Source organism: Monodon monoceros, unplaced genomic scaffold (assembly GCF_005190385.1).
Source record: "Monodon monoceros isolate NGI ecotype Baffin Bay Population unplaced genomic scaffold, NGI_Narwhal_1 Super_Scaffold_18, whole genome shotgun sequence".
Lineage (NCBI taxonomy): Eukaryota > Metazoa > Chordata > Mammalia > Artiodactyla > Monodontidae > Monodon > Monodon monoceros.
Genome location: NW_021703774.1, coordinates 175,177,544 through 175,198,008, shown reverse-complemented (window position 1 = coordinate 175,198,008; position 20,465 = coordinate 175,177,544). Strand labels below are relative to the sequence as shown.

The window sequence follows — 20,465 nt, the reverse complement described above, 5'->3', positions numbered from 1 at the left end:
ACGCACTCTCCAGACCGGCACAGCAAAAAACGTATGGGCTGCGGGAAAAAAAAAAAAAAGGGTTAAATTCAGCGTGAGCCGGGGGCACGCCAGACCGTGCCTCGGACGTGGGAGATTTCGGCAGGATACGTGAGTCCACAGGCTTCCCGCGGTGCCGGTTGTTCCAAATGGAATCAATCCCAGGAGCACGATCTCCACGCAGAAGGGTAGGCGCCTCCCACTCGTTCTCCAGGGTGGGTTCGGCCGGATGTGACGTAACGTGATGCGAGCGACGTGCGTCTGCGCAGTGCGAGGCTGAGGAGCCGGGCCGGACGGCGCGCGTCTGCGCAGTGAGGGGCAATGGGAAGCCGGACGGCGCGCGCCTGCGCAATGAGGGGCTGAGACCGGAGCGTGGCGGCGCGCGTGCGTGCTGGTTTGCGTGCATGCGTGCGTCCTGGGTTAGTCCCGTTCTGCCTCTGTCGTCCTCCGGGTAGAGGTGCCGCTGGAACGGGCCGAGTCTCCGCGTCCCTGGGAAGAGAGGCGAGGTTCAGGTCGGGGTCTTGGGGAACCCGGCGTGTGCGCAGGCCGTGGCGCCGCGGGCGGCGAGGGCGCGCCGGCCGCCCGCTGGACCCTCGGGGGGTCCCGGAGGCGGCGCGGACCTGGCAGGCGTCTCGAAGCGTTTGAGGAGTGGGCGGCCTTCTGACATAAGCAGAGGACGCCGTTAGGCCGCCAGCGTAGTACCAACGCTAAAGCTGCCGGAATTTGCGTGCATAGCATCCCACCAGCCGGGAGCTAGTTAATCCTGTGTGTGTTAGCATCGTTTTACCTAGATCAGTTCACGGAAGACAAACTCTGCGGAAAGAGAACAGGCTAAAAACTATTCAGACCCTGGCTTAGCTGCCGTCGTTTACAACGGCGTTTGCTAAGTGCAGAGAGAGAATCTAGCTGCATTGAGCGTAGTGAGGGGGAATTACCATTTTTCTCCGTTATTTAAAAAAAAAAAAAAGTGTGTTCAAATATTTAACACTGTTAACCTCCCCCGAATTTTTAGTGCAGTTATTGGAACTAAAAAAAAAAATCCCCTCCAAAAATCTCAGGAGCTAATTGCTAAAGAGTGTATTTCGTTTCTCACCCAGGTAATAAAGTTTAGTCGTTTCTCTGTGAAATAGTACTTGAAAAAAGACGACTTTGTACCTCCCCCGCGTCGTGTGAAATGAAAGACCCATGTACTTGTGTCTTGGAAAATTTACATTTGCAATATATTACTAGGAATTGGATTTTTAAAAACATGATAAAAGAAAATCTAAACAACACCAGCGTGTTGGCAACCTTACTGAGTTTTCATCTCAAAAAACATCAATTGAAATGCTGTGAAAACCAGCGTTAATCTAAAATGCATTTTTCATGTTCAGTTGTGTTTGTGTATCAAAACCTTTTCCCTAGGAGGCACTTAGTTACTCTCCTTAAAAATGTTCCTAAGATTGAAGTTGTTGGCTCTTACAGAGTCGCAGTGAAAGTTTTTCGAAAATCTTTTTTTTTTTTTTTTCTTTTTTTCAGTTACATCTTTAAAAAATCCAACATCAAAATGGCTTCAAAAAGAGCTCTGGTCATCCTGGCTACAGGAGCAGAGGAGATGGAGACGGTCATCCCTGTCGATGTCATGAGACGAGCTGGAGTATGTCCCCCAAAGTTTTCTAGCCCTCCTCTCTTTTAAAACGTTTTTGGATTTTTATAAGTCATTTTGAATAAAGTAATGTTCCATGTACTTTATGAAGTATTTCAAACAGACATGGCAGTACAGGGACTGATTCCACCTGTTTATCTACTGTGCATATTTACTACTTGTTAACATTTTGCTATATTTTTTTCTGACCTGTGCCTTGAAAAACAGGTGCTTTAAAGGAAGAAGGCATTGCAAAGCCCTCTTTGTAAATTTCCCTAATCCCTTTCCCTTTCTTGCCCCAGAGGTAACTGCTGTCCTCACAGTGACGTTTGCGTGTCTTTAAAGTAGCATTAGAGTGTGGTTCTCATTTTGCACGTCTGTGGTATAAACCTATATATACACATATAACCATAGTGAATACTTAAATAGCATTTACTGAGTGGTAGGTATCATTCTAAGCACTTATATAAACTTTTTTAAATTTTATAACCTTATGAATTATTGCCATTCTCATTTTACAGTTGAAGGAACTGAGGCACAGAAACAATCAATAAAATAATTAAAGTGCCCACGTTGTAGTAAAAGTATAGATCCAGTTTGTTTATTTAAAAGTGCTGCGTAGAGAATTCCCTGGCGGTCCAGTGGTTAGGACTCCGTGCTTCCCCTGCAGGGGGCACGGGTTCGGTCGCTAGTTGGGGAACTAAGATCCCACATGCCGCGCATGGCATGGTCAAATAAAAGACAATAAAATTGCTGCTAAGTACTGCACTGTAGGGATATGCCAGTCTACCCATTCCTTTATTACACTGTTTCACAGCATTCTAAAACTGTAATATTCTTGTTCAGGTTTCATTGTTCACAGGTTTAGCAGTTTTTCTAGGCTCTATGCCTAAAAGGAATTGCTAGTTGCGTGGTTGATGTTACTAGATTTTGTCAGATGACTATCCAAAGTACTGCGATGTGGGCCCACCAGCAGTGAGGAAAATTCCCATTTTTTCCGGTTTTGTCAACTTTGTAAATTTTTGCAAGGCGGAGTAGTACTTCGTTGTTTTAACTTGTTTTCTACCTGAAGAAAATACCAGGAGGGTTGAATGGCAGCAGCACCTTTGCCAGGTGGATTGTTGATATGATAGGATGATCATATAACTTATCCCCTAAACCAGAGCACTTGTGGGAGAAAGGACGCTAAGCAGACAGGGTGCTGGGACAGCATCTTTAATTCATACTGTTCCAGGCAAAGTGGGACAGACCTAGTGATTAAGTATATTTAGCCATCCTAATAGCCTAAGGTCAGCATGGTTTGGTTGCAGTATTTCCTGCCCAGTTATTTTAAAACACAGGGCAGCTGTGGAAATGTTACTCTAAATTTATGTTTCAGTGTTCTTAAATACCGTGATGATGTCTTTCTCTCAGATTAAGGTCACCATTGCAGGCCTGACTGGAAAAGACCCGGTACAGTGTAGCCGAGATGTTGTCATTTGTCCTGATGCCAGTCTAGAAGATGCAAACAAACAGGTTTGTTCCATATACTTGGAATTATTCCTTCCTCTGGCTTCTTTATCAGTTTCTTGAACTGTCTCTTGGCTACATCTAAGACTGTTGTTAGCACAGACTTATTTTAAGAAAGTTACTTTGCTTGGACGTCTTCGGCACTAAACTAAGCCCTGGGAAGTGAAGGACTTTGCCTTTTTCCACTGTGTATCCACGGAACCTGGCAGGTCCCTGATAACCACGTGTGCTCAGTGTGGGTGGATGGGTGGGACCCTTTCATCAGTGTTCTGGCTCATACAGGCAGCCTGTCCTCCGCTTATAATTATGTTACTTAATATAAAAGAGTCAAGTGGACATTTCCCATTCATTTTTTACTCTTTACTTGAAAGCTAGTTCTTATCTTTCCTTTATCAGTGACACAGACGTGGTTGTGTGATTCATGTTACATGGAACAACTCATACTTGATTTGTGGTCGGATTAAGGGAGGGGTAAGAGGTCCCCAGAAATTGGTCACTTTTTCATTATTGCAGTTCTTCCTTTTGAGGGGGACCACCACTTCCGGGAATCTGTCAAGAGCTGTGGTCCCTTTCCTCAGAAGCATGCCCTCCGCTACGTATACCAGACAACTTTGCACACGGTTTCACCGGGCTCAGGCTTCAGGGGCCGGTGTGACAGGAGTGTAGGCTGTACCCTGTTGGAGCAGAGCTGTGGCAGAAAAGCAAGCAGAGCCCTCTCATGGACAGCCATCTCTGCCCTCCTGGGGAACCTGGAGCCTGATTTCCCTATGCCTCACTCTCAAATGCATAGAAAAAAGTGTATTCCTTTCTAATAAATCCAGATATTTCAGATTTATTTGCTAGACTGTGGAGTCTAAGAATATTGGTATTTCACATAAATTGGTGAAACTTTCTAAATAGCAGGTTAAAAATGAGAGAGTAGGAGTAAATATTCCTTCCCTCTTCCTTTTTGTCCTGTGGCGTCTGGGTATTTTAGAACAGGTGACATCTTGTGTCTATTTAGTGTTTAGTTCAGTTTCCAAAAGGAGTGGAAAAAATTCTGCACTTCACAAATCTTGTTCTAAGTTTTGCTTGGTTTTCAAACAACATAGGACATTTTACAGTCTTTAAAAGTAACTCTAAATAGTATATGTTGGACTAAAAATGTAAATTTTCATTTCATTTGCTTAATGACTAAATTTTTAAAGCTTTTAACAATTTAAGATACTGTATTAAACCAATTTCTGTTTGTAACTTCAGCAAGTTTGAAATCATTAGACTTCTAGGGTGTTTTGGTATCTGGGATACTAAAATATTACATCATTTTTATCCTCCAAGTTCCATTTTTCATAAGGTTAAGAAAAACTTTTTGTGCCTTTTAGAGTTTGTTTTGTTTTTAGTTATTTATTACTATGTACATTCTTGTTGAAAACAATTCACGCGGTGTAGACAAACGCAGAGTCAAATGCTAAATGTCCCTTTCTTGTTCTTGCCCTCCCCCCACCCTGCCTCAGTTGGCGATCTCCTTTGTCCATGAGTGTCTGTATACTGTACACATGTATGTGGGGGCACTGAGAGGTGTGTACACACATGCATCTACATGCGTGTGTATATTTATTCTTTGTACAGGAATGAGATCATGATAACGCCTGCAGTTCTGCAGCATGGACATCGTTTCATGTTACTGTATACAGATTTTCTGCAGTTTTTACTAGTTACAGTATCCCATTATAGAGAAACCCCTAATTTAACTGTTCTTCTGTGAACAGCTTTTTGCTCTGATGTGAAAGTGTTCCTGCTTAACGCACACTTCAAGTGAAACATCTTCATGTCCTTTTTCATTTTGGAACTGTTACAGGGACCTTACGATGTGGTGGTTATGCCAGGAGGTGGTCTGGGCGCACAGAATTTATCCCAGGTAAAGCTGGGGGGCTTCAGCCCCTCATATTCTGCTGGGTTTGCTGCTAAAATATTTCAGGAAGGAGGCTGTGAATAGATTAGGAAAAGGTGAAATTAACAAAGTGCTGTTCTAGCTTAATTTTTAAAAAAAGTTTCTAATAACATTTACTATAGAAGTAAGTGGAATTGGTGAAACAGTTATGAACAGATTCTGTGAATACAGTTCAAATGTAAGACTACTTGTTTTTTCCCCCAGCCGCAGCAGAATGATTAATTTTGTGCTTGTGAGAAGGGTTAAGCCTAGAAAGATAAGAGATCGGCTGTCTACTCAACCATCGGGGTTAGGGAGGTTGCAGGGGGCTGGAGCTGCCAGCTTGAATGAAAAATGGCATAAAAGAAGCCGCTGCTGCTGCTTTTTGTCTTGTGTGAAGAGTTAGCCTGCAGGAAGGAGAAGAGAGAGAGGTGGCAGGGGCAGGGCACACAGAAGCTCATGAGGCAGGTGGAATCAGACATTTGGGGCTGCTGAGCTCCGCTCCCTACTTTGCTGTCGGAAAACACCCAAAACAGCACATTTCCTCCCTTCTGTGTCTTTCTCCCTAGAGTACAAAATGGCAAGGGTTAATATGCCCAAGGGAAATTGCTTTTCTTATCTTGAAACATCTTTAAGAAAAGGGTACCTTTTTCTTATAATAAATGCCTTGATTGGGTTTAAGGATGTAGAAACACTACGCGTTTGGTAGGTTTTACATTGATGATTTAGCGGTATTGTTGAAAAATCGATTGAAGACCTTGTGGTTTAAGCTAAAATCAGGTTCTGCCAAAGTTACCAGCCAGAGATTGGCTGCAGCTTAATGACAGCTTGCTGTGTTTTTGGTTTTCTTTGACTAGTCCTCTGCTGTGAAGGAGATACTGAAGGAACAAGAAAAGAGGAAGGGCCTCATCGCCGCCATCTGTGCGGGTAAGTACAGAGCCGTCCTGTGTTCAAGTGTGGTGTTGGCTTTCTTCAAAAAATACGTGACGGGGTCGTCTTTAGTTATAAGATCGTGTTCCCAGTACTTCTTCCCCTTCGTAAGGCATGAAGGGCATCTGTATCGGTGTATTTAGTTTGGGGCATGAGGCTGATGTCATCTCAGAAATTACTACAGTTCCGTTTTCTGCCTCTCCCTGCCTTTGGTCTACGTTCTGTGAAACTTAAGTGTTTTCCCTGTTTGGTGGACCTGGAGGAGAACGTGGCCCCTCTGGCACTCAGTAAACAGCTTGTTACGACAAATCCCCGTGCCAGGAAGTACTTCTGCCCGCACAGGGTCAGCAAGAATTGGGCCAGCGTCAGAGCTCTGACCTGTGCTTGCCCTGGGGGGCTTCCTGCCTGGTCCCCAGTGTTGAGAGCTGGGTCTTAGGTACTGTATTCTCTGCCACTTAATTTAGAGTAAGGCTGTTGGTGCTTTGTCGATGTCTCCACATCTTTGAAACCTAGTAATACTTTGGCTTTTGATACCGTTTTAAAGTCCATCCTTCTTGCTCTAATATCAGGTGATATTCTGCCATCTTGCGTTTTTTTCATGGTGTAATTTTGGCAGGTGCTTTCCTTATTCATAGGTCTTCATTAAATGTTTGTCAAAAGGAGCAAATAGGGGCTTCCCTGGTGGCGCAGTGGTTGAGAGTCCGCCTGCCGATGCAGGGGACACGGGTTCGTGCCCCGGTCCGGGAAGATCCCACAGGCCGCGGAGCGGCTGGGCCCGTGGGCCATGGCCGCTGAGCCTGCACGTCCGGAGCCTGTGCCCCGCAACGGGAGAGGCCAAAAAAGGGAGAGGCCCCGGTACCAAAAAAAAAAAAAAAAAAAAAAAAGAGCAAATAAAGAGATGAATGTATGGATGGTTAATTAAAATGATGTGTTGATATTTTCTTCAATACAATAGACTTTTTAAAAGAAGTCATAGGCCGGGGATCTGGGGACTGCATTACAGCAGTGGTTCTTGGAGTTTTTTCAGAGGGTTCGTAAGGGCAGAGCAGATACTATTAACACATTATTTGCCTTTTTCCTTCTTATTCTCACCAGAGTGCCATCAGAGTATGACGATGTCATCATTCAGGCCTGGCTTGTGCGCTCGAGCATTCTTATGTTGTAAACCTGTCCCAGTTTTAATTTCTAGCATGGCAGATACTGATAAATGTAACTCGTATAATAGCTAGAGGGGTCCTAAGACCCCTTTACATGTTTGAGAACCTCTGCATTAAAGACCGGGAAGGACTGAGGGGCAACCACCTGGCAAGCCCCGTCCTTGGGTTCCGGTCAGCACTGACCTCTGACCCGCCCTTGGGGCTCGGGGATTTCTGTCTGCTGAAGGACGCTGCAGCTCAAGCAGCCGCAGCCCTCCTGGTGGAGGAAGACAGAGGTGCTGTCGTTCATGCAAGGGCTTAGTCCACCCCCCTCCCCACGTGCTGACCCTCACCTCTGCCTCATTCTTAGTGCTTTACCTAAAGGAAGAAAGGAAGGGTTTGGGCTGGGTTTGTCCTCTTAGGACTGTGTTGCAAGTAAAAACCGCCTATCAGTTTGTCATTTTGTGTCACCAAAGGAGCAGAATTATCAGCCACATCTGGTTCAGGGTTTTGTGTTCAGGCAGACTTGAATCCCACGCTGCTAAGACACACAGGCCTTGTCGTCATTTACATCCACATTGTAAAGTGAACGGAGCTAGTGACCTGTTGTCCTGTTGAATGTCCTGCACTGCCCCTCTGGGTGCTGCACAAAGTAGGAGAAGCGTGATGGCGTGTGGAGGAGATTGCAGCGAGGTTGGAACGAGTGATGGGAGAGATTCGGGTGTTTAAATCAGCAGATGATTCTTAAATGTTGCAGTTAGGAATTGGGAACGGTTTATTGAACTGAAGGAATGTTAACTTAACCCCTAATATGGAGTGAAGGGGAGAGACAGAAATTGGAAGGGAGGCTGCCTTGAGAAGAAAATAAAACGAGATTCACTCTGGGTGGGGCAGGGGAAGGAAGCCTGGCGGTGAGGAGCAGGCGGCGGGCAAGCGCTGGGCTGCAGGTGCAAGCTGGGGGCGGTTGCCGGGCATGCTGTTCCCTCTGTACATCACCACACGGTGGCGCTGTTGGCTTACGCCTCTGGGCCTCCCAAGGCGATTCTGTCCACTGGACCCTCTCTTTTCCCTGAACCTTCTGCTCCCTGCTCAGAGCTGGACCCCTGTTGCAGACTCGGCCACATTTCATCCACCGGAATCTCAAGTAATAGGAGCAGTTAAGTGTCCCCTCGAGTTTTCCAGCTGGGATTCTGAAGCCCCGGCAAGCAGTAATTATGAGCTTACTGTACAGCTATTGATGTTATAGGCAGCCATTTTATCACCTGGAGGGAGCGGCCTAAAGATTCCTCGCTCACTGTATGACCTGCTGTCCTCATGTACGATCAGTCCTCGCTTGAAATTTGCTTTAAAATATATGATGTAGGAAATTATTTTTTCTTAAAATCTTACAAAATAAGAATTAAAGGTAATTCATGAATACATCAAATAAAAATTGAGATAATTACTCAATTTTTACACACTCTTAGGATTTGCTACCAAACATAGCTCTCATATGCAGCATACAAGTAAGGAGGAAGGGGGCGTCAAGTATATTTAAGAGGCTTTCCAGTTAAGATATAAGTGAGGACTTGGTATGAAACTGACACCTGACGTTAAGACAGAAAGCTTATGTAATTACGTATCATTTGTTTGATCTTCCTGTTAGTAGCAGGTAAGATCTGAGTAGCCTGTAGGTAGGTCCGTTATATAACCACTTTATCCTTGGAACGGTGCTGTAAAACGAAAGGTCATGAGAGCAAGTGCTTGGGTTTGCTGGAGTTAAAGTGTGCAGAGTCTGTCCTGGGATGTTAACCACAGTGCCCTAACCATTTAGAAGGCCACGGTGCTCTTCTGAAGTTTTTCTAGGTGTGACATTAGGCCTTAGAAAGTTTTTCTTCTGTTATTTTTTGGTGGCTTAGAGGAAAAAGGTAGAAAAACTACTTTTCCAAAAGTTTTAAGATAACAAATAGGGACTTTTTTGTCTTAGTCCCTATTTGAGGACTGTGACCTACAAAATACGCTTGTGATTATCAGTGAAGTTGACCATTCATAAAAATCTCAAGTTAGCAGCGGCATATTTTTTTTTAACCTTCATTTTAAGAGGGAGCATGTAGAGGACCACGGGGCATTTGCGCAGGGTTCTTAAGTGCGTCGTTGTAAGACAGAAACGCCGGTGCCTTTGTATCTCAGACGTGGGCATTTCACAGGTGTCTCCTTCGGGGCTGGGACAATGTCCCATTCATTTTAATAATCCTACCACCTGATACATTTGGATAGACAGATGGATGAGTGCTAATTTTTCATTCTCAAGTAGAAAAATAAAACTAGTTTCTACAATAGCAGTCAAGCCCAGGGGTTCAGAGAGTATTAGTTGCCTTTAATATGTAACTAAATCTTCCATGTGCAAAGGGTAAGGCAGGACGTTTTGCCCTCCATGGTCTCCCCCTCCTCTGTACCCTGTTACACTTGCAGCCTGTCCCTCGAGGGGGCATGTTCTATTTATCTGTTTGCTCCTCAGCTATACAAGTAGCTATTTTTGATTAAATGGTTATTGATGTGTTTTAAGTTTGTACGTTCTTGCCGCATGTGCTCAGCAGACGGTTTATTATAAACATACGTTACCTCTCATACTAAGAAGTGTTTAGTTTCAGAATCATAAGTATATTTTAGGTAAGAGCCCCTGATTTTGAAGAATAGTTTTGCTGCTGTGATTTTTAAAACATGGGTTTTTCTGTGTCTACATTTAAGTCTTTTTATTCATTTTCTTTTTAGGACCTACGGCTCTGTTGGCTCATGAAATAGGTTTTGGAAGCAAAGTTACAACACACCCACTTGCTAAAGACAAAATGATGGACGGAAGTAAGTACATGCTTATATTGTAATGTGCCAAAAGACCTACTCAGAAAGCTGTGCTATAGCATTGTCTCCCACTTGGTAGACAGTAGTACCTAGGGATTCTCTGTGGGTTGGGGTGTGATGTGTTCCTCACTTTCTTTGCAAGTGTTTCAGTGAGAGAGACGGGCTAATGGTGTGGGTGTCTACGTGTGCACCCCCTGACGTTGTGGGTCTGCAGACATGCACCCTAACGGGAACGCAGGCGCTGAGCCAAAGGCCGGCCTGGCTCGGAGTGGCGCAAAATGCCAGTTTTACTCAATACTTTGCCAGCGGCCTGGGGGTAAATTTTAAACCTTGATAGCGATTTCAGAATGTGCCCTTTTGCCCACAGTCGAAAGTAAAATGGACATTGCTCTCTTCTTCCAGAGGAGGCCCGGGTGGCAGGCAGGCCTGTTCCTTCGCTTATGGGCTTCTTTTATAAATATCAGCTAGATGTTTAACTTTTATTCATTTATTTTTATGAAAACAATTTCTATTCATGGTAAAAAAAAAAAAATGCAAACAGTACAGAAAAGGGTGAAGTAAAAGGAAGTGTTTATCTTCTCTCTAACTTCCCCAGCACCTTTCTACTTTTCACATTTAACTTCTATTAAGTTTTCCTGTGAAACTCTAGAATTTTCTCTGCACATACTCATTATCCCTTGCAGTTTAATATTGTTACTCACATGAGATCTAGTAAGTACATCCTACAGCTTGCTTTTTTAACCTAATAGTATAACCTATAATTGATCAACTTTTTAAAAAATTCTCATATTGTTGCTTGTCACTTGGAGATTATTTTTAAAAAGCACGTCATTGTCTCTGCCCTCCAAGAGTTAACAGCTTGCAGAGACATGTGCATCAGACTTAAAAATATGAGGCAGTGTGTAATTAACAGCAAAACAATGTAACCAAGCTCCTGGATGTACAGCTGTGTAGCCGCTGCTTCTCAGCGTGACATTCAGAGCACCAGCCAGGTAGTGTCTTTTGTCAGGTGGTATCTTCCTCTGTCCCTGGAGTGCATATCACAGGGAGGCAGAGACCCTGGAACATACAGAGAGAGAGGAAACTCACGCTGGTGTGGATAAGTGCAGGGAATCACAGATTCCCACTTAGAAGGCAAAAGTGGTTCAACTGGCGTTCAGCCAGCAGGGAGACCGAGTGACCGGCTCTGTTTAAAACACCCACCAACCAAAAACCAGTGGCTAAATAAAAAGACTAATAGTTAGGGAGGGTGGGAGGGAGACGCAAGAGGGAGGAGATACGGGGATATATTTACACGTACAGCTGATTCACTTTGTTATACAGCAGAAACTAACACGCCGTTGTAAAGCAATTATACTCCAATAAAGATGTTGGAAAAAAAATAAAAGACTAATGGTATCAAAAGCGGATTTGAAAACAGCTGCGCGACTGATGGATTTTCTTGTCTATCTCTGTTCTGCTCTGGACTTATTCTGAACTAAAAGTAGGGCAAGTACATTTTTTCTTATGTTAATGCTTTCATCGCAAAGTAAAGTGATGCATTTTTCATTCACTGCCTTTTTAAAAAGATTAATAGACCTTATTTTTTAGAGGAGTGTTATGTTCACAGCAAAATTAAGCAAAAAAGTACAGCGTTTCCCTAAACCCCCAGTACCCCACCCCATCCCCCTCACCGTCAGCTTTGTTTCCCCCACCAGGCGGTGCCTTTGCTGGAGTCGGATGAACCCGCGCTGCCATGTCATCGTCACCCAGAGTCCATAGTTTATGTCCGGGTTTACTCGGTGTTGCAGATTCTGTGTATTCTTAAATCTGATCCAAAGTAGTATTTTCTTGGAAAATCTATGAGTTTAGTTGGCAGAAAGATACTAAGTTGTCAGTAAAACCATCTTTGTGAAAATTGATTTTTTCTTTTAAAGACTCTGGTTTCTGGGCATTTTTTAGTGTAGGGATTTAATTTACTTTGAGCTAATGGAGGGGTTTTCGAGGGTTAGAAAGAACAGAATCGGGCTTCCTTTAGTAGTTACGACACATGAGAAGGAAGAAGGAGTGGAACGTGTTCCCTGTTATCTGCACGTGTATCTTTGTGGCTCTTTCCTTGTAACGCCTCAGGAAGTTGAGGCTGATCAGAACTAGAAAAAGATGAGATCGTTAACTCTCGGGCACCTACAGGGTATATTCCTGCATGTTATCTCGAGCCTTGCAGCCCTGGTGCCCAGCAAGGCAGGTGTTGGCTTCACCTCGCCTGGGGAGGCGAGGCCACTTGTCTGTCGGAGCCGGGCCGGAACTGGGGCCCCCGCCTCTGTCCTGGTGAGGCCCCCCACACGCCTAAGTTACCAGCATTGCATTCTGTCCTCTTACGCGTAAGTCCTCTTGTAAGAGAAAAATGTTTGCAGTTTCTGCCCCTTCAGAACATTCTGAGAGGTGGAGCTGTAATCGCTTCCTGGGTGTCTCCTCCGGGAGGCCCTCTGTCTCGTCCTCTGTCCTCGTGGTGAACGTCGTGTTAAGATCAGTAGGCCTGGCTGTGTGCTGAGTGCTGGGGACGCCGCAGTGAACAGGCTGCCCTTGCCTGGCCATGTCTGCGGTAGTGACACCACCACTTTCTGCTGGCGTTTGGTTCGGCTGGGTTCCCATGATCATCCTGTTAGGTTGGTATCATCCCCATTTTACAGAAGAGAAAAAGGAGGCTCAGAGGGGTCGGACAGCTACTGAATGGCAGACCTGGATTTGAACCCAGAACTGCTGTGCTCAGGGGTCGGCGGCTTCTCCTTGAAGGGCCAGATAGTAAATATCTCGGGCTCTCTGGGACGCCCCATCTCTGTGGCAACTCCTCCACCTGTGGCGCCCAGACCACGTAGGTGAGGGGTGTGCAGGTAAAAGCTGCCGTTAGTTGCTGCTCCCTGGCCTCCCCAGGTGTTTGATCTCTGGGCTTTGAGAGAGGCTTTGGGGTGTTTGCTTAAAGTTAACGGAATGAATGCCTCCTGCGGGTTGGCCGGGAATTGGCTGGTGCACGGGGAGTTTTCTTCATTGTCGCCACTAGGTGGAGGTGGTCCGTAAGTAGACCTTTTGCTCTTCCTGGTTGAGATTCTTAGAACCATGGAACCTTTAAACATCTTTAACCAGTTTAGGCTGTATTTGTAATATTTTACCCACAAAGAGGTTGTTAAGTGAACCATTTAGAGCCGTGCCTCCCGCTGACCTGTCCGTCTCAGCTCCAGGAGACCCAGCCCAGCCGGTTTCCTAGTTCAGCATTTAAAATGATCTTTAACCATCAGGAAATGAGGTTAGATTAGGAAAACCTCTCGCCCTCAAACCAGGGATCCACTTTTCTTCTAAAAAAGTGTAACTAGGAAATGTTTCACGTACTGTAGTCAGTTATTTCAGTGGGTGACATGATTTTTAATGAGGTTTAGGAAGACATAAATCACTGCAGGTGTTATTCATCCACTTTGAAAGGACATGAGCATCAGGACGTGGTTTCTAAAGCTCGTTAACGCAGCAGAAGCATCTTGCTCAGGGGACTTCTTTTCTTTTCTTTTTTTTTTTGGCTGCGTTGGGTCTTAGTTGCAGTGTGCAGGCTCAGTAGTTGTGGCGCGCGGGCTTAGTTGCCCCACGGCATGTGGGATCTTAGTTCCCCGACCAGGGATCAAACACATGCCCCCTGCATTGGAAGGTGGATTCTTAACCACTGGACTGCCAGGGAAGTCCCAGGAGACGTTTTTCTGTATGTGTTCACTGAACAGGCATTTCCTGAGCTCTTCCTTAGGCTCTGGGAACAGAAAAGGGAACAAGATAGAGCCACGTCCTCAGGTGTTCTGGGGGGGGCGGGGCGGGGGGGAGGGACTGGCAGGAGGTCTGCACTGAGCATGGGGGAGGGGAGGGGAGGGGTTCAGAGGCGGTGTGTGCCTGGCTCTCCCTGCGGGGACTGGGTGTGGCGGGATCTCACAGAGGACCCTCTGTCCTTCGTGTCCCACGTCACTGAGTGGTGCCACCACCCGCCCACCCAGTTGCCCAGGACAGGCGACTGGGAGTCATCCTTGATGTCTCTCCACATCGAGTCTTTCCCCAAGGCCTGGGCATTTTATCTCCAAGGTACATCTCAGACCTTCATTTCCTCTCCGTTGCCGCTGTCCCATCCATGTCACCGTTTACTCCCACCTGGATGTGGCTTCTTTTCCGTCTCCCCTCTGGTTCCTTCTGGTCCAGTCTCTGTGCGCAGGCCAGGCCCCGGGGTTTGTGCACCGTGACGTGGAGTTCAGGGTCACCTCAAGGTGCTGGAGAAAGTTGGCAAAGGCTTCTCCTGGGGGAACTGGGTGTGCTCTGATTTGCGCTTTGGAAAGGTTCCCGTTTTGGTGGTGCCGAGTGTGGAGGGAAGGGCAGCCATAAGGGAGGCTGGACGCAGAGGTCCCGCAATAAGGCAGCAGGCGGAGGAACATTCATTCATTCTTTCGTTTACTTGGTCCTCGGGGGCACCTCCTTGGTGCCATTAATACCCTGGGCCAGACGGGCAGGTGAAGGCTCAGCGTTTTACAGAATAGACAGTAAACAGGGGACGTATTGTTTCCTCGGCGCTGGGAGGGCGCTGTGATGGAGTGACCTGAGGGACCTGGTTTAGAGAGGGCTCACAGGTGCCCTCTCTGAGGGCTTGGTGCTGATGCTGAAATTGAAAGAGCAAGTCGCTGAGAAGAGCTTCCTGGGCAGAGGGAGCAGCCCAGGCCCCCCGTGGGGCCGGCAGCAGCTCCCGGCACGAGAGGGCAGTGGGGCAGGCTGCATGGGGCGGTGGAGCTGCACGCGCGCGTGGAAGGAGGGTCTGCTGACGCCTGCCTGGCGTGGAGGGTGAGAGCTGTGGGGGCTGGTGCGGGGAATCCCAGCTTTGTGCCCTGAGACTTGCCCGGAGGTAGCGTCGTTTACTTCCTGGGAATATAGGAGAAGCACGTTTCTTATTACATTTGCAAAAATACAGCCAACTGGGGCCACAGAGGAAAATAGTCCCTGACGAGTGAGCGTGGTCCCTCCTCCGCGCCTCCCTCCCCGCTCCCGATCCCTTATGTGTAGTTTGTGCTTGTTTGATTTTGAGGCAGCAGAGCGCGTGTGTGTGCGTTACCTAGGTAGTCTGTATCACAGGTAGTTTCTACCTTCAACACCAGTTCACCCTCATCCCCCTTTCCTCCAGCATTTTGTAGAGAAGGAAAAGTAATTTTCCCTCTACCCTTCTGAGTTCTTAGTTGAGACCCCTGAAAAAAAAACAACAGATTGACCAGAGGAAAACAAGTTTAACATGTATACATGGGAGATACCCAGGGAAAAATGAGTAACTCCCTGAGATGGTTTAGAATTCTGGCTTAAATACCATCTTAATAGAGAAAGGAGACGGGGAGGTAGGCCTCTCAGGGGAGCGTAATTGGCTTTTAGGAAAGTTGAAGGGACCCCTCGAAGAGTAGATGGGAGGAATAGTAGTTGTGACAAAGTTTGTCTGGGTGTGGTGTCAACTTCTAGTTTTCTCTCCTGGTTGATGAGACTCCCGGGAGGGGATTTCTGAGTTCCTTCCGGATGATCTGTCTTTAGGCAGGAAAGGAGATTCCGAAGAAGCCACTCCCTCTCCCTGCCTGTGTTGTTTTTCAAGTGCTTTTAGCTCAAAATAATCAGTAAAGCAAAGCAGCCTATTTTGGGGTGGCATTTCCTGAACTCCTGCAGTCATACTTTCGAGTGCGTATTCTCTCCCCTTCACTTCACAGAATTGACACTTGCGTGTGTTGTGGAATAGAAACTTGAATGCTTAGCATTCACTCTGGCATCCCCCTCACATATACGATGGCTTTTGCAGCTGCGTTGAAGTCACATGTGTTCACACACTTCATTTCAGCGGTTGGTGGCGCCTCCTGCTCTTTGCTGTGCGTGGCAGCCTCGGTGTCTTCCCGCTGTGCTCCGAGAGCTGGGAGTGCCGGAGGGTCGCGAGTGACTGGCCACCTCGTTGTTGTCCTGGGGGTTTTTGCTTGTTCTTGTTTTGATTTTCATGAGACCAGAAGTAGTGCTGCAAGGGAATGGGACTGCTGAGTGGCGTTCCTTGCTGTCCAGCATAGCCCACTGGGACGTAACCCTTTTTTGTTTTTATTTCGAAGATCATTACAGCTACTCAGAGAACCGCGTGGAAAGGGACGGCCTGATCATCACCAGCCGGGGGCCGGGAACCAGCTTCGAGTTTGCCCTGGCGATTGTCGAGGCGCTGGCCGGCAAGGACGTGGCCGAACAAGTGAAGGCCCCGCTGGTTCTTAAAGATTAGAGCAGAGAGGTTTGGTGATGGGTAATCCATCCTCACCGTGTTCGCTTTAAACAAAAGAAGTGGGATTACTGTGCAGAGACGCCGTCATCACCATCCCCCCTCAAGTGTGGCTGTGACGTGACAGCTGCACAGAGATTCCTCAACCTGCACTTGTGTCCCCACATTTCTGAACCTTGATTGCAGAATAAATGGGGCATTTAGCAAAACTACTGATGGCTCCTTCTTTCACTTCTGGTCTCTGTTTTCTTGTGTGAAACCAAGTGATTGTCAGCTTCGTTTGCAGCTCTTAACTATTGATACAGCTGCTGAAATAAATGAGTAGGAAACGCATTTTACACAGCAGGGAGGAAAAGCATAAAACAGAGATTGAAAAGGCTTGTGACTTCTCTCCCGTCCATTAACTGTATCTCTAATGTGCGACTAAAAGATACCAACGAAGTTGGCTGCACTGGTGAATTTTTGTAAGCTAATCCCTCGTCTCCCATTGCAGAGAAGAGTCCTGAGATGGAATTGAAAACTTCCCAAGGCTGGCCTAGCCTGCCCTCCCTTCCTTGGGTAACAGTACCTGGCTGTTTCACCCCACGAGCCGCCCGGCTCCCGTGTGCAGTGGGTGGGATACACACCAGGGCTGGGCACACAGCCCAGGCCCAGCCAGTCAAAGCCTGACGCACCCTGACCCAGGTGGGACCGTCAGCCAGTGGGATTCAGTGCCAGGGCCTGCACCCTGCCCTGCCCGCTGGGGTTCTCTGCTGGGTGGTCAGGAGGGCTGGCAGTGAACCTGGAGGAAGAAGGCCTGGCCGAACGTGGCCTCCAGCACGACCGGCGGAAAGCTCAGAACGTGCTTGACCCAAGATCCATCTGCCCCGAAGCAGGCAACGCCTGGACTTGCGAACAGGAGCCAACAAATTCCCGTGGCTTTTTTGTTTCACTATTTATGAGTGACTGATGGGACACACAGGAACGAGGTAGTGGGCAGGCTCCTGAAGGTGGAGGGCCGAGCCGCTGAGTAAAACTGCCGTACCACCAGTGTGCTTTGCTGCCTGTCCCCCCTTGCCCCCCACCCCACCCCCGTCTCTCCTTCCCCCCTCCCTCCTGTTCCTCCTTCCCTCCCTCCTGGCCTTTTAGACGTGTGGGCTGTGAGGTTTCTGTCGCAACTACTCAGCTCTGTCCTAGTAGCACAAAAGCAGCCACAGCCGCTCCACCAGGCAGGCAGGATGGCCGTGCAGCAAAACCTTTATCAAACCGGGCAGCAGTGGGGATTGGACCCTCGGGCTGCAGTTTGCCTACCCCTGAACCAGAAGGCAAGGCAGATGTTACTGATGAAAAATGCAAACGGAATTGCAGGTTTTGATAAGCACTGATGGTGTAAAGAGGATGCCGGGGGGGGGGGGGGGAGGGGGGGGCGGGATGGGGGGGGGGGGGCCTCTGAGGTGAGGTTTCAGCTGAGACCTGAGGAAAGGTCAGGTTTGCCCCTTCAGCAGCCGTTGGCTGTGCTGGACCTGCTCTGTGCCCAGCCCATTCCTGGTGCTGCAAGAGCCATTGGGAGACACAGTCTGTCCTCTTAGAGCTAATATGTGGGATTGCGAGAGATTGGAAAACATCTACGTTCTATGAAGAGAAGCAAGGTAAGGGGGCAGTGACGGGGATGTTTCCCGCAGGGTGTATATAGGAGACCTCTGTGAAAAGGGACCTGAGGGGAAACCTGGAGAGATCCGGTGTTGAGTAAGGCAGGTCTGCTAAGAGCATTCCAGGAAGAAGAAACAGGAAGAGTAAAGGCCCTGGGGCAGGATCAATAGGGTGTGGAGGGCGGCTGGCTGGGGGTGGGGTTGGAGAGCTAGCTGGCACCTAGATGGGGAGCCCTGGAGGAGGACCCTGATCTCTCTCGGTTCAGAGGTTCTCTGTTGAGAGGGGACCCCATGGGGAGCAGGGGGGAGGACCCCAGAGGTGGGCGCCCATGTGAGTAAGAAGGCCATTCCCATGTTTCCAACTTGAGCACAAGGTCAAATGGAGATTTTGTGTCCTGAGCTGGAGAAGGAGCCCGTGGGGTAGGAGGGGTGAATTTGGAGTGCAGATTGATGAATTCAAGAGGTCTATAAGATACACTTTCAATAAAGAAAGAAAAACTCAAAACCTGTTACTTTGAAAGTCCCAGTTTACTGACGTTTAAGTAATTCATTGTTAAGAGTGAACAGTAAAAATTCCTGCGTGACTTCCCTGGCGGTTAGGACCCTGCGCTTCCACTGCAGGGGGTGCAGGTTCGATCCCTGGTTGGGGAACTGAGATCCCGCATGCTGCGCGGCCAAAAATTAAGAAAAAGAAAGAGAGACAAGTCATGGCGTATCTTACTAGCAGCCCCTACCTCTGATTAAGCTCCCTGGAATTTGAGTGATCTGCAGGAAGGGAACTATTTAAGAGATTAGCTCTTTGAATTTTGGGCCTTTGGGGCGGCAGGGAAAGGTGATTCCAGATGGACAAAAAGGAAAGAGCATTTTTAAGACTCAGTTTATCAGACTCCAGGCGATATAGCGAAGATTCCCCCCCCCCCCCCCCCCCCCCCCCCCCCCCCACCGACAGTGTTTGGGGCAGGGGCTCCAGGACCTGCTTTATCTAAACCTTAGACCTTTTCTGGCCAGGTCAAGAATTACTGGCTTCAGGCAGATCGATAGCATCTAAAAGCCTCCACCCTGTCAATCTGCCGGCTTCTTTCCTATGCTAAACACACCCGCTCTCTTCCTTCTAGGAAGTAGGGGGGCAGGGGGTGCGGGACAGTGGTGCCGACAAAGAGAACTTGGGAACTGAAGGAGGGGGGCGGCTGGCTACATTTCAAAGTGACCTGGACTTGGAGTTTTAAGTGTGTGGCCCATCCAGCTAGACGGGCCTCCTCACCCAGGGGTCACCCCACTTTGGGCATCATTTCCTTCACTCTCACCTTTGCGACAGTAGCTGTGGCTTCTGGAGCTCCGGTGTCTGCCCAAGGCCGCTTGCAGAGTTAGGGAGGAGATGGGGTCTGGAAGTCAAATCTCTTACCCGGAGCCCAGCCCGGGTGAGCAGCTCAGGGCCGTGGCTTTCCCGGCACTGGGCAGAGGTGGCCAGGCTCGGCTGGCCAGGGGGTCACTGTTGCCCCAGGGAAGGGACAGCCAAACTGCTCTTCCAAAGAGTTAGTGATTGTGACTGGTATCTGGTGAAAGCCTGATGAATAAATGAAGGAGGGGCTTCGGGCGGTTGTTTCCCAGGGGCTAAGTAGTACAACAGGGAGGGTCCAGGGCGGACCAAGCATCCAGCTGGGTGGCTAACCTTTCACACTGGATGCAGACAGAGTCATTACATATGTCACTGTTCTCCCGCTGCTTTTTCACTGATTGTTATCTTAGAGAACCTTTTCTCTGCCAGCATGCGGAGATCTACGTGCTGGCTACATCATGCAACTCAATTCTCCCAACGTCCTGACAAAGTGGCCATTGGCATCCGTTGTAAAAAGAAGAGAAAATTGTCGTCTCTCGGTCCTGTGCTGTAGGGTTGTCCGAAGATCAGAGGCAGCCATGAAGGGGGGAAGTACATTTCTTAAACTGTGAAACATTAGATGTAAAGTATGATTTTAGTGTAGCCGACTCTATCATCTTAGAGTCTGGTTGTGTGTTCTATATTCTAGGCTGTTGCTTCCCTAAGGAATGAGGAGAACATTCAATTTTCCTGAGCAATCATCTCATAGTTTTGATTTTTTTTTAAAAAAAATATAAAACAACTCCCTGCCTTTGCCCTTGGTCAGGGGACCTGGGTGCCAGAGGAGCAGCAGGGGGTCAGGGCCACTGACATACCTGCCACAGCATCTCCCCACGTGTGTGAGGTCAGAGTCAGTGAGGTGCACAGGAAGGGGCTGAGGAGTATCTGGGCTGAACACACCCTGCTGGCTCCTAGCGTGGGATCCTGGAGCTAGCCCCTCCCCCCAGACCCCAGCTCCAGCCTCAAGGCACCCAGGGCCAGAGGGCCAGGGCTCTCTTGAGGCCAGGCGCTGCGGCAGGATTGCCATCACCATCATTATCACCATCGCCATCAGCGTCACCATCTTTGCTTCCTGCAGCCCGCAGGGGCTGTTTCAGGTTCCCCAAGTCCTGGGCCAGCTGCTATCCATCGTCAGATCAGATGCGATCCCCGCTCCGGGCCTCACAACTCAGCTGCTTTATTTTGCTTTTTCAGTTCTGCGTGTGATCACATTCTCGGGTTTTC

At 48.0% G+C, this 20,465-nt stretch overlaps 1 protein-coding gene across 2 annotated transcripts; it reads left to right on the top strand.

Annotated features, from left to right (window-relative positions):
- Positions 1-340: 340 nt before the first annotated feature.
- PARK7 (Parkinsonism associated deglycase) lies at positions 341-16,450 on the top strand. 2 transcript variants are annotated; one of them, XM_029230601.1, is made up of 7 exons: positions 341-437; positions 1,537-1,654; positions 3,056-3,157; positions 4,989-5,048; positions 5,918-5,987; positions 9,878-9,964; positions 16,081-16,450. In XM_029230601.1, exons 2-7 carry the CDS (start codon positions 1,565-1,567, stop codon positions 16,239-16,241), a joined length of 570 nt encoding a protein of 189 aa, XP_029086434.1. In that variant the 5' UTR covers positions 341-437; positions 1,537-1,564; the 3' UTR covers positions 16,242-16,450. The 2 variants fall into 2 exon arrangements, with proteins under 2 accessions (XP_029086434.1, XP_029086432.1); XM_029230599.1 differs by having other exon boundaries at positions 399-530.
- Positions 16,451-20,465: the final 4,015 nt, after the last annotated feature.

Coding starts and splice junctions, on each gene's coding strand:
- PARK7 (XM_029230601.1), top strand. CDS start 1,565: ATGGCTTCAAAAAGAGCTCTGGTCATCCTGGCTACAGGAGCAGAGGAG. Junction 1,655..3,055: donor ATGTCATGAGACGAGCTGGA/GTATGTCCCCCA, acceptor TCTTTCTCTCAG/ATTAAGGTCACCATTGCAGG. Junction 3,158..4,988: donor TAGAAGATGCAAACAAACAG/GTTTGTTCCATA, acceptor GAACTGTTACAG/GGACCTTACGATGTGGTGGT.